Source organism: Equus caballus, chromosome 1 (assembly GCF_041296265.1).
Source record: "Equus caballus isolate H_3958 breed thoroughbred chromosome 1, TB-T2T, whole genome shotgun sequence".
Classification (NCBI taxonomy): Eukaryota; Metazoa; Chordata; class Mammalia; order Perissodactyla; family Equidae; genus Equus; species Equus caballus.
In genome coordinates, this window is record NC_091684.1 from 168,016,670 (window position 1) to 168,030,996 (window position 14,327).

The window sequence follows — 14,327 nt, forward strand, 5'->3', positions numbered from 1 at the left end:
GTATATGGTGTAAGATAAGGATCCAGTTTGATTCTTTTGTATGTGGATATCCAGTTTTCCCAACGCCATTTGTTGAAGAGACTTTCTTCTCTCTATTGTATATTCTTGGCACCCTTGTTAAATATCCAGTTGATGCATAAATGTGGGTTTATTACTGCACTCTGTAGTTTACCCCATTGGTCTATATGTCTGCCTTTCTGCCCGTACTATGCTGTTTTAACCAGTATATATTTGTAAAATTTCTTGAAATCAGGAATATGCCTCCAGGTTTGTTCTTCTTTCTCAATATTGCTTTGACTATCAGGGTCATTTGTGGTTTCATGTGAATTTTAGGATTAGTTTTTCTATTTCTGTAAAAAACGTCAAATATCTTTGCTGAAGCTAAGGAATAAGTTGGTGACAAATCCAAAATTAGTATGTTTGACCCTTGGCTTCCAGGCAATCCAGGTTATTTCCAATATCCTACCCTTCTTTTGCTGTGATGGTCCAACATTTGCATTCAGTCTGTGGCCCAGGAAATTGTAATCTATCAAAGCTACTCTTTTCAGCATTTTCCAAAATTCTTCCCATTTTACTCCCTCTAAACTCAAATCCTCTGCTCCTACTTAATTCTTTGCCTGGAGACCAACACTCAAGACATCTGTGCAAATGTCATTAGAAGACCTTTTCCAACACGGAGCATGAAGTCATGATTTGACTTCACTTATCCGGCTCTTCTACAGTTTGGTTGTGAGTTTACCTGCTTCAAAAAGCCCCTATTGAATTACAGAGTTGATTCATTCCTGCTCTGATTAGAATCCTTTCCCCCTGCTCTATTTCTCAACCAAAGACAATTTCCATCCATCTAATTTATCTGAACCGATATCCAAATCATGATGGAGTCAAACTACCACAAAACTCAGAGCTCTTATTTTTAGAATATTATTATCCTCTGTCACAAAAAGCATGTAGAAAATCTGCATAGTGCAAAAGGCAACTGATTAGCGGCACTGAAACATCGTATGCACAGTTTCACTTTTAAGGTACAGTGTTAAATAGTCCTGTATGGAAGTCTCATGATCACGACTGTTTATTTGAAAGAATACATTTAAATTTTTACCCATATGAGTTATTTAATTATTAAAGCAAAAGATAAATTACATTACTAAATGTATACAGCTTATTGATGCCTTCTTTTCTGCTGGGTTGGTGGACTCATGACCTGTAAGGAGTGACTGCCGTAACGTAGGAGCACTGGGTGTATCATTCTAGGACCCATAACCCTTATGATCCCAGGAAGACCTCATCAACATCTTAGTCAATAAACCTACACCTCACCTGCCACAGGACTAGGACCTTTTTTTCAAGTTCTAAGAATGAAATTCTCACTATGCTGCAGAGTTGAGGAACTTTCCAACCCAGGTCGTAAAAACATATTTTCCACACAGCATTTTTGGTTTAGAGACAGATTTTAATTTGGATTTCCCTGATTAATAGTGAAGTTGAGCATTAATTACTACTTCTTTATTTTAAACTTCTTAAATGTCTTAAAATGCAGAGCTTTTGTATTTTAAAAATCTCAAATATGTCTAATGAATATTTCTTCATTTAATTCACAAACCTCTTGGCTCTTAGGTCAGTGGGAGATCATTTTTGTGAATGAGAGGTAATCTGACCGGTGTTTTTCCCCTTCAGTATGACTCTTCAAATTCTAAGTGGTCAGTGTATTCAGCCCAATTGTGACACAATAATTGAATTGGTGAAATAAGAAGTATGAAGAGCATTTACAAGTGGGTTCATTCAGACTTAGAAACTGATTCCTTCAAATTTAATTAAAATCAACTTAACATCTTGCTTACACATGATCATATATGAGTCATGTATTTAACTTTTTAAAATTATACTTTGACCATTTTCGAGACCCATCAAGATATCCAAGTGGACTCACTTTCTGGAGCCTATAAGCTGTGTTTCCTAAGCAATGCTCTTCCTGGTATGTTTAAGCCCAGGCATGTCTCTTCTTGGTTCCCATAGTGAATTCCAAGCAACAAAAAAACTTTACCTTCACTGACACTCTGACCTCCATTTTGTTTTTCTGGTTTGGCGATTTGTTTGTTTCTGGTTCTTGGCTAAGTTTGGTTCCAATTCTGGTTCTAATGCTGGTTTTCTGGTAGGTTTTATCTCATTGGTGGCAACAGAGAGTGTGAATTTGGTTTTATGAACTGATAATTTGTTATTTCCTATTGGGATGTGTTGTATTGTATCCTCCCAAAATCCATATGTTGAAGTCCTTACCCCCAGTACTTTACAGTGTGAACTTATTTGGAAATAATGTCATTGCAGATGTCATGAGTTAAGGTAAGATGAGGTCATTAGGGTGAGTCCTAATCCAGTATGACTGGTGTCCTTTTAGAAAGGGGGAAATTTGAACACAGAGACAGACAATCGTAGAGGAAAGACACTGTGAAGAGACACAGGGAGAAGACAGCCATTTACACGTCAAAGAAAGATACCTGGAACTGATCCTTCCCTCACAGCCCTCAGAGGGAATCAACCCAGTCAACACCTTGACTTTGAATTTCTAGGCTCTAGAAACTGAGATAATAATTTCTATTGTTTAGGCTACCCAGTATGTGGTACTTTCTTATAGTGGCCCTAGCAAACGAGTACCAGATCTCCTCTCTATCAGATGAGAAATAATGGAGAATTTGGCTTATGAGTTTTTTTGTAAATCAGTTTGCCTGTTTGTGTAAGAATATGCTTGGTTTCCACTGAAAGTAGAAAGGTTCTTTGAGATCCAATGTTTATATGTGTCTCCATTTTTGACGTCTTGGTAAATCTGATTCTACTTTTGGTCTGTAGGTGAGGTTGCAAAACAACCTTGCAGTTTTATGTGTGGCTGTATTTCTGTAACTGAGAAAACTTTCACTCTCATTGTGTGAATGTGAAATATTTTCCTACTACAAGGAGATATTTATAACTTTTATTCAAAGCCTTTAAAGATAAAGAGGCTCTGTCAGAATTGGTTTATAGAGATTAATAAATGCTGACATGAATATGATATACCCCATACTCTAAAAAAATTTTAAAAGCTGTGCTTCTACTATTTTCCATGTGCTAGCTTTTCAGAAAAAAAATATTATGGAAATTACTAGTTGCAAAGCATTTTTGTATGAGAATCCAAATTCACATAATCAAAATTAGCTTTTGGACAATTCAGATTGATTTGATAATATTTGTAATAAAACAGCTATAAGTCTTCTCCATGATCTTATCAGTAAGCTATATAAAAGAAACATTTAAAAATATAAAAAATGCAAAATTTTGTGTTCAATTAATTTGAATAATACTCCTGACAGTTTTGTAGTGTATCCACTTAAACATAATGTCCTAAGCAATTTTAAGATCTTGGTTTAGTGTTAAGTACAGTAATTAGTGGATATTCTTTGGATAATTTTAAAATAGAATTGAATATTGAAACACTGGTCACTGTATGTATGTGTGTCCATGAGTGTGTATGTGTGTTTGTATGTGTGACTTTATTTATATCTTTATAAATTATCTGGATCTTTTGATCAAGGTACACATGTTTATTTTTGCTATTTTAAAGATAACATTTACTGCCTGTAAGAAGGTGTAAGTAGGATGTGTGTGGCTGTCAGGGGTTATATTTAGCGCGTTCATGAGGTCTCCTGGTTTACTAAAATGATTGTACATGATAGGCAATTCTCAATTAGCTTCAAGAACTCTCAATGAAATAGAAATTAGCTATGTTGATTAAAAGTCATAGTTAATATGTGTGACTGAGACTATACTAGAAGTAAAATTATCAAAAAATATTACTGACTATGCCAGAAATAGGATCTGGTTTTGTTTATCAAGCAGTAAAAAATGTACATTTATCTGAAGGCAAAATGTCATTCCAGAATGTGAAAGAGGATAGTAAAAGACAAAACTGAATGGATATAGAAAGCTGTAGATGGTTTTCAGGAAGTGTATTCTATTTGCTTTGGTGATATATATAACTTCAAATAAGGAGTCTGAAAGAAAGCAATGATATATATTAAAATTTTGGCAAAATTTGCACAGCTCAGCTTTGATGGGCTTGTTTACATAAACTTACAAATACTTTACTATCAAATAGCATATTAAAGGAAGACTAGAATCTGGTTTTCTCTATTTGAATGATGCAGAAAATTTGTCTTAGTGTATTCATTCTGCTCTTAACTAGAGGCAGTACATATACTTCTATAGCTTCTGCGTAATTTTCTTTATAAACAGAGATTCTGTAGATCACAAGCTATATTGTAAACAGATGTTTTCAATAGAAGATAAGAGAAAAGGAAAGGAAAGAAAAAAAGAAAATTTCATAAAAAATAGATATTGTTATGTGAAACTTTGATTCGGTTCTTTATGGAGATGGGTAGAGTATACTACAACGTTTCTTACATTTCACACTGACTCGATACTGTGGGTCACTCTTTAAAAATGTGAAAGCCACAGCTCTAAGTGACACTGCCCTTGCCATTTAGCTATTCTTCCTTCACTCACATACCACAGCTGAGGTTTATGGCCAAAACAATCAGTTATTCAAGTGATGAAACCTGTGGAGGAGACAATTTGTAATAATTATCATAGAACAATTTAAAAGGGACAGCAGTAATTTATTGTGATGGATGTTAACTAGACTTATTGTGGTGATTCATTTTTGCAATATATACAAATATTAAATCATTATGTTGCATACTTTAAACTAATGTAATGTATCAAGTATACTTCAGTGAAAAAAGAGAAGAAAAATAAATGAATAAAAGGAACAGCATTAAGGTAAGTTTGAATTTGACAGAGCAGCAACTGAAGAGAAGTGGGAAAAGAAGGAAGAATGATGGCACAGAAGAACGAGGATGGAAGCCTGAAAAAGGAGAGGGAAAGGAGGAAAACATCTTCCTAGCCCAGAGCCTGCGAGTGGCTGAGGAAAAATGAAGAGGAAGAAATAGGAGGAAAATGAGAATGAAAATTTAGTAGGTTTGAGTAGCACAATGGTAAACAGAGAGAAAAATCCTGGTGTTTTCCTTGTTCTTTTTGTCCCAAGAACAACTCATGTGACTTCTACCCAGAGACGTGCACCCATAGGGCTCCTGTATGTGTGTTCTCAAAGATTCTCTGTGTGCTCTCAGAGGTTCTGCCCTAGTTACATAGTCCAGGCAGAGACTCAAAGGAGGGGTAGAACGTGAGCAAGCTGCAGCATACAACATGAATGCTCAGTTCAATCTTCCCTTAGCAAACCCCCACTGAGCGCTGAATTCCTGTCTGTGAGACAGATGCCTGTTAAAGAGAGAGAGAGAGCTCTCCCTGTGCTGAAGGCCTTAAAAAAGCCTGTCCTCTTTGGTATTTTTGAAAATTATTTCATATACATATTATTCCTTAGGAATTGGGAGTCAAGATTATGATAATCTTTGATTATAAATATTTCATATGGAAATCTTTCTCTCTTTTCAGAAGTGAATTTCTCTCCCTTCAGAGTGAAAGACAAAATAGACTCTATATCAGTGTGTATAATCAAATCAAGGTGGTCCAAAGAAAAGTTTCTCTTTGATTTTGACCATGAATAATGAGCTTCAGTAATCAACAAGTGCTCTTCACAATACAGGTATCACTTAAGAGATCTTCCTGTAATTCACTAGCTGTCTGCATAATCTCCTCATTGCCACCTTCATTTCTTGATTCCTGAATGTGTAAATGACAGGATTCAGGAAAGGAGTGAGAACTGCATCAAAGATGGCCAGAAACTTACCTACATGTCTGGAGGGACATGGCCATGTATAGAAGAATATTAAAGGACCAAAGAACAGGAGCACCACAGTGATGTGAGCTGACAGTGTGGACAGAGCCTTTGATGAACCAGAGGAAGAATGTTTCTGAACAGTAAGAATGATGACAATATAGGAAATGACCAGTATGAAGAAGGAGGCAACAGAGATGAATCCACTGTTGGCTGTGACCATGTTCTCTAATTGGTAGGTGTCTGTGCAGGCAAGTTTGATGAACTGAGGAAGGTCACAGTAAAAGCTGTCCAACACATTAGGACCACAGAAGGGTAAGTTTACCACAAAAGCCAATTGAACTGTGGAGTGGATAAGGCCAGTCATCCAGGCAGCCACTAAAAAGATGATGCACATTCTTGGGCTCATGATGGTCAGATAGTGGAGGGGCTTACATATGGCAACATATCTGTCAAAGGCCATGGCTATGAGCAGCACCATCTCCACACCACCAATGACATGGATGAAGAAGATTTGAGTGATGCAGCCTCTAAAGGAGATGAGTTTACGCTTTCTGAAAAGGTCATAAATCATCTTTGGGGAAGTGACAGAAGAAACTGCCAGGTCAATGAAGGAGAGATTGGCCAACAGAAAGTACATGGGGGAGTGTAAGTGAGGGTCAGAAGTCACAGTGAGCATAATGAGGGAGTTTCCCATCATGCTTGCCACATAAAATGTGGAGGAGAGCACAAACAGGAGAAGCTGGATCTCCCAGGAATTGGTGAGTCCCAGGAACACAAACTCTGACACCACAGAGTGATTTGCTCCATCCATTGGCTCTGTCAGCATTGCTACCTGAAAAAAAGACAATAGAACAAAACGTCAGTTATGGTCATTACAATAATTATTAGGAATTAGGTCAAAGTTATGAAAGGCTACTTATACTTTAGCATTAAAACTGATTTAATATACTCAGGCCTTTGAAATGAAATCGCAGAGAAATTGGTGCTGGTCGTATGGAGCTGTTCTTTATCACCAAGTGGTCTCTGCATTTAATACCCTCTTCTCCTTCCCAGGGTTGATGCCATGATCCTACTCATGAGACACAAGATGGTTAACATGAACAGGAATTCAACCCCAAACGTTTTGATGTTTAGCTTAAAACTAATATGATCTGGCCTCAGTCACATGGAACTAATACTATTGCAATCCCTTCCAAGCCCATAAACCCTCATCAGAAAGACAGACCCTTCTTCTCTTCCTTCCCAGTCCCCACCTTTGGGAAGCTATTCATTTAAAATGTTTCTTAAATATTTACCATATCTAAGAAGTCTTACTTTATTCTTCCTAGCATTCATTATTACTGTTATAACCGACAAGTTTTCTCTGCATTTAATACTCCTGTGCTTCCTCCCAGGGTAGATGTTATGATGTTCCTCATAAAATGCAAGATTGGTCAGCGTGGGTAATAGGAATTCAAATTATAAACAAATTATAATGCTATATCTCCAGGTGTCTTTCAAGTGCTAAGCCTCTTGGGAGAGTTTCTCAATAAGCAGTTTATCAACTACGCACATAGCTGTGAATTTATTTGCCTTTTGGATCTGCTATCCTCATCAACTAGGTAAGAACTGGGAATTTCAGGAGGAGTTTGAAGTGGAAAAAGATATACATGTGGAACCTAGATGTACTAGAAGGATGAGAACATATCCATTCAAATCTCAGGGAAAATAGAAACTTGAGAAGTTTGGCTCATCACAGTTTTAAAGTCACTTGAGACAGAGTCAGCATTCAAATCTTGTCAAGAGAAAAAGTCATAGGGAGGTTTCTAAATGGACGCACAAGGGTACGATGTTTATTCACCTAAAAGTCATCAAATACCCTAAGGAAAAACTCTTGAATGATGGTGTTCTGAAATCACCGTCTCTTATTGGTTGGCTATGCTTTGAAATAACTTTTCCTAAACATATTAATTATACCCATAATTTTTGAACTAATTAAATATCCAAGATGCAAAACCAAGGCTTAACTCTGCCTTCTTTTGTGATTAATCCTTTCTCTTAATCCACATAGAATTGATTAATCTTCCAAACAGACTCCCAGACATTTGCTCCTTTATAGATGAAGGAAATGTTGGTAACTGAGGTTCCAGATAATAGAGTCATCAAGTTGAAAGGAATTTACAGACAGTTGTGCGGTTTGAATAAGGTACTAATCTAAATCATCACCCATATAAATGTCCTCCTCAATTTAAAAATATTGTGAGTTTAACATCTCTCTCAGCTCAAACTTTCTGCGTTTTAATCCTTCAAATTGTCACAAAACCTTCTTTATCCCCAAACAAAATCCTGCCTCCTCTAATTGAAGACGACCTCTACTTTTTTTCATAACCGTAATAAATATAAAAAATTTTGCCTCCTTTTCAAATAAGCTTTTATGGACATAAATGGAACAAATTGTCACCCCTTAGCTTTGTGTTTGCAGTGTTAAACAAACTCCATACCTTTTGTATTTCCTCTTAGGATCTCTTTCTGACTTACTCCCTTCCATAAAAAAAAATGCTCATTTGCCAGCCTTCTCTAAACCTGTCTTCATTCTACTTACAGCTTAGACATAAAATTAATACAAACCACTCTGATTCTAAACCAAGTAAGAGACCAGGAAAACTAGCTTAATCTCATGATAGTTTTATGTATTATTTTTTATGTTTCTCATCATATTTTAAAGTGATATTATACATTGGAAATTATTTATTGACTTTGGATATTTTGGTCTTCATGCCTTTTTTCCTATTGAGATGTCTATGAAATCCTTTTCCATCATGTAAACTTGACAAGTTCCTAATAAAATTGCTTCCCTTTTCACAGAAGATAGTTTATACTCATCTCTTTTGAAAAGCTAATGGAAAGAAAAATATAATTAGCCCTTTTTAAAAACATTTTTACATGTCATCAATTTTCTTTCCTGTTTATCAAGGGGCAGAGGGTGAGTATCATTCATTTAATCAACATTGGGAACAGAGTGATTGATTTCAACCTATGCTGAATCCAAAATACTACAAAGCCATTTGATTGTTTCTCATATCTTTCACATTACCCCAGGCACAATGTGATTCTAGCTAGAAGTCAAGGTCAGTTAACCTTTGCCAATATATCAATAAACTTTTTCACAGTTATTCTTCTGTACTATTCAATTCCTTATCCTGGACACTATCTACTTTGCTTTAGGATAACACTCATGCATGTGGGGATATGACTCATATTCATAGAAATTCCAACAACAAAATCATGTCTGAAACTAAACTCACTCTCTGTGGTGTTAAATTTCTTTCCATCCTTCCCGCTTACCTGCATAAAGAGAACAGCATCTTCAGAGAGTTTGAGATTTTCCTGTGTTCTCTAATACAAACTGCCATATAAAATCTTGCCATAGGAAGAAATAAAGCTAATTAAAGCTCAAGAGGACACTGACCAAGTGATACTGCAAAAACATGATAGTTGAGAAGGAGCTCATGGATCAGGGGACTTTGCCTCTAGAGAACTATTTGGTTTGACCAGAGCAAACGAAGGATCTAAAAACTCACTATACGATATTAGAGAGGAAGAGGAACACAAGAGTGGGATATTTGTATTTAATGTCTTTGTGCTATTTTGTTGGAAATTTTATAAATATTGGTAAACACATTAGAATTAATCTCTGACAATAGGTAAATATTAGCTCAAAAAAGTTGCTATAATCGTCTTGGTCATCTCCAAAAAAGTCAATGTACTTAATTTTTTAGTCTAGTTTAAATAGTAGAAGAATGTACATGAGACCACATTTTTACACAATCATATACTGAGTAATTATGGATATGTACAAAGATTTAGTTATACTAAATTTAGCTATTTATTCCAGTGAATAGAGTTAGAGTTAGCAGAAGAAAGTACAGTAGACTTCATCTTTATACAATCATATATTGAATAATTGTGCACGAGTACAAAGATTTAGCCATGTGGAAGTTCATTGCAGTGAATAGACCTTAAAAGTGAATGAAACAACTGAAACATATATGAATTGAGGATAAATTTTAAAAAATCGTAATACATCCATATGGTCTAATTCTCTGAAGCCATTGAAAATCAAGTTTAAACTATATACATTTAAAGACCACCATAATACTGTTGAATGAAATTCTGGGTAGCAAAATAGCATGTATAGTAGGTTGCTGTGCATATAATAGTGCCCCCTTGTCTGTGGGGGATATATTCCAAGACCTCGGTGGATGCCTGAAACCATGATAGTATTGAACCCAATATGTATACTATGTGTTTTCCATGCATACAGATAAAGTTTAATTTATAAATTAGGCACATAAGAGATTAGCAACAATAACTAATAATAAAATAGAACAGTCATTACAATATACTGTGATGAAAGTTACCACAGATCTTAGAAACCTCAGCTTATGATTTTCTTTTTAATTTTGAGGTCGTATTGTTTTAAAACACTGTGTAATTTCAGGTGTACATTGTTATGCATCAGTTTCTATATAGACTGCATGATGCTTGCCAACAATAGTTTAGTTTTTATCTGTCACCATACATGTGTGTTCCTTTATCCCTTTAGATCACCCCCTTCCCTCTTCCCCTCTGGTAAGAACTAATCTATTCTTTCTATTTGTGTGTTTGTTTGTCTTCAACATGTGAGTGAAATAATATCGTGTTTGTCTTTTTCTGTCTGACTTATTTCACTTAACATAATACCCTGAAAGTCCATCCATGTTGTTGCAAATGGGACGATTTTTCATTTTTACAGTTGAGTAGTATTCCATTGTATATATATACCACATATTCTTTATCCATCATTCTGTAGAAGGGCACTTGGGTTGCTTCCACTTCTTGGCTATTGTGAATAATGTTGCAATGAACATGGGGTGCATAAATCTCTTTGGATTGTTGATTTCACATTTTTGGATAAATACCCCATAGTAGGATAGCTGGATTGTATGGTATTTCTGTTTTTAATTTTTTGAGAAATCTCCATGCTGTTTTCTTTAGTGGCTCCACTAGTTTGTATTTCCACCAACAGTGTATAAGAGTTTCTTTTTCTCCACACGCTCTCCAACAATTGTTATTTTTTGTCTTGTTAATTACAGTCATTCTAATAGTTGTAAGGTGATATCTCATTGTAGTTTTGATTTGCATTTCCCTAATAATTTGTGATGTTCTTTTAATGTGTTTATTGGCTATCTGTATATCTTCTTTGGAAAAATGTTTGTTCATATGTTCTGCCCATTTTTTGATTGAGTTTTTTTTTTTTATTGTTGAGTTGTATGTGTTCTTTATATATTTTGGAGACTAACTCCTTGTCAGATATATGATTTGCAAATATTTTCCCCCAATTGATGGTATGTCTTTTAATTTTGTTCTTGGTTTACTTTGCCTTGCAGAAGCTTTTCAGTCTGATGTAGTCCCATTTGTTTATTTTTTTTGGTTTCCCTTGCCCAAATAGACATGGTATTTGAAAAGATGCTACTAAGATAGATTTCATAGAGTACTGGCTATATTTTCTTTTAGGAGTTTAATGGTTTCAGGTCTTACATTCAAGACTTTAATCCATTTTGAGTTAATTTTTGTATATGGTGTAAGATAATGGTCTACTTTCATTCTTTTGCATGTGGCTGTCCAGTTTTCCTAATGTCATTTATTAAAGAGACTTTCTCTATTGTATGTTCTTGGCTCCCTTGTTGAAGATTAGCTCTCCATAGATATGTGGTTTTATTTCTGTGCTTTCAATTCTGTTCCCTTGATTTATGTGTCTGTTTTTGTGCCAGTACCACGCTGTTTTGGTTATAATAGCTTTGCAGTATATTTTGAAGTCAGGTATTGTGATGGCTCCAGCTTTTTTCTTTTTTCTTAGGATTCCTTTGGATATTCGGGGTCTTTCGTTTTTCCATATAAATTTCAAGATTCTGTGTTCTATTTATGTGAAGACTGTCATTGGAGTTCTGATTGGGATTGCATTGAATTTGTAGATTGCACTGGATAACATGGACATTTTAACTATGTTTATTCTTCCAATCCATGTGCATGGAATATCTTTCCATTTCTTTATGTCTTCTTCAAATTCTTTCAATAGTGTCTTATAGTTTTCAGTGTATAGGTCTTTCACCTCCTTGGTTAAGTTTATTTCTAGATATTTTATTCTTTTTGTTGCAATTGTAAGTAGGATTGTATTATGACTTCTCTTTCTGATAGTTCAGTATTAGCGTATTGAAATGCAAGCGATTTTTGTAAGTTGATTTTGTACCATGCAACTTTGATGTAGTTGTTGATTATTTCTAACAATTTTCTGGTGGATTATTTAGGGTTTTCTGTATATAGAATTATGTTATCTGCAAACAGTGAAAGTTTTACTTTTTCCTTTTCAATTTGGATATCTTTTATTTCTTCTTCTTGCCTAATTGCTCTTGCCAAATCCTCCATTACTGTGTTGAATAGGAGTGGCAAGAGTGAGGGCCCTTGTCACGTTCTTGTTCTCAGAGGGATGACTCTCAGTTTTTCACTGTTATGTATGATGTTGGCTGTTGGTTTGTCACATATGACCTTTATTATGTTGAGATACTTTTCTTTTTACCATTTTATTGAGAGATTTTTATCATTAATGGATGTTGGATCCTGCCAAATGCTTTCTATGAATCTATTGAGATGATCATGTGATTTTTATTCCTCATTTTGTTAATGTGGTGTATCACATCGATTGATTTGTGTATGTTGAACCAACCCATTGTCCCTGGTATAAATCCTACTTGATCATGGTGTATGATCATTTTAATGTATCGCTCTATTTGATTTGCCAATATACTCTTCAGGATTTTTGCTTCTATGTTTTCTCAGTGATGTTGGCCTGTAATTTTCCTTTTTGCGTTGTCCTTGTCCAGTTTTGATATCAGTGTATTTTGGCCTCACAGAATAAGTTAGGAAGTATTCTGTCTTCTTCAATTTTGGGGAATAGTTTGAGAAGGATAGGTATTAAATCTCCTTTGAATGTTTGGTAGAATTCTCCAGGAAAGCATCAGGTCCTAGACTTTTGTTTTTTGGGAAGTTTTTGATTACTGTTTAAATCACTTTACTTGTGATTGTTTTATTCAGATTCTCTATTTCTCCTTGATTCACTCTTGAGAGGTTGTATGAGTCTAAGAATTTTTCCATTTTTTCTAGATTATACAATTTGTTGGATACAGTTTTTCACAGTATTCTCTTATAATCTGTTCTATTTCTGTGGCATCCATTGTAATTTCTCCTCTTTCATTTCTGATTTTATTAATTTGAGCTTCTCTCTCTTTTTCTTAGTGAGTCTGGCTAAGGGTTTATCAATTTTATTTATGTTTTCAAAGAACCAGCTGTTAGTTTCACCTATCCTTTCTATAGTTTTTTAGTCTCTATTTCATTTATTTCTGCTCTTATTTTCATTGTTTCCCTCCTTCTGGTCACTTTGGGCTTTGCTTGTTCTTCTTTTTTATAGTTCTGTTTAGTGTAGTTTAAGATAACTTATTTGAGATTTTTCTTGTTTGTTTGAGGTGGGCCTGTGTGGCTATGAATTTCCCTCTTAGCACCACTTTTGCTGCACCCCATTGGAGTTTGTATGTAGTGTTTTCATTTTCATTGGTCTCCAGGTATTTCTTGGTTTATCCTTTGGTTTCTTCAATGATCCAATTGTTGTTTAGTCCTGTTGTTTAGTCTCCACATATTTCCCAGCTTTTTTCGTGTAGTTGATTTCTACTTTTATAGGATTGTGGTCAGAAAAGATGTTTGATATGATTTCAATATTCTTAAATTTATTGAGGCTTGCCTTGTTTCCCAGCATATCATCTATCTTTAAGAATGTTCCATGTGCACTTGAGAAGAATGTTTTGTCCTGTTTTTGGATGGAATTTTTAAAATATATCTATTACGTACATCTGGTCTGTTATTTCATTTAAGGCCAATGTCTCTTTGTTGACTTTCTGTCTGGATGATCTATCCATTGTTGTAAGTGAGGTGTTGAAGTCCCCTACTGTTAATTGTATTTCTGTTTGTTTCTCTCTTTAGGTCTGTTAATATTTGCTTTATATACTTTGGTGCTCCTGTGTTACGTGCATATATATTCATATGTGTTATTTCCTCTTGGTGTAATCTACCTTTTATCACTATATACTGACCCTCTTTATCTCTCATTGTCTTTCTTATCTTGAAGTATGCTTTGTCTGATATAAGTATGGCAAATTCTGCTTTCTTTTGCTTGCCATTTGCTTGGGAAGATTGTCTTCCATCCCTTCTTCTGAGCCTATGTTTGTCTTGAGAACTAAGATGTGTTTCCTGGAGGCAGCATATCATTGGGTCTTTTTAAAAAAAATCCATCCAACCTCTCCTTGTCTTTTGATTCAATTAATTTACATTTAGAGTGATTATTGATAAATAAGGGCTTAATGCATTTTAAGACATTTTATCTCTTGTTTTCTGGTTGTTCTAAATTTCCATTGTTTCTCTTCCTTTGTTTTTCTGACTGCCATTTCAGTTTGGTTGCTTTCCTTAATGGTTTTCTCAGTTTTCTCTCTATTTATGA

At 34.9% G+C, this 14,327-nt stretch overlaps 1 protein-coding gene across 1 annotated transcript; it reads right to left on the reverse strand.

Moving 5' to 3' along the window:
• Positions 1-5,636: 5,636 nt before the first annotated feature.
• On the reverse strand, positions 5,637-6,590 carry OR4F14K (olfactory receptor family 4 subfamily F member 14K). The gene is given in 1 exon segment (NM_001391520.1): positions 5,637-6,590. A coding segment is annotated over 1 exon segment (954 nt).
• Positions 6,591-14,327: the final 7,737 nt, after the last annotated feature.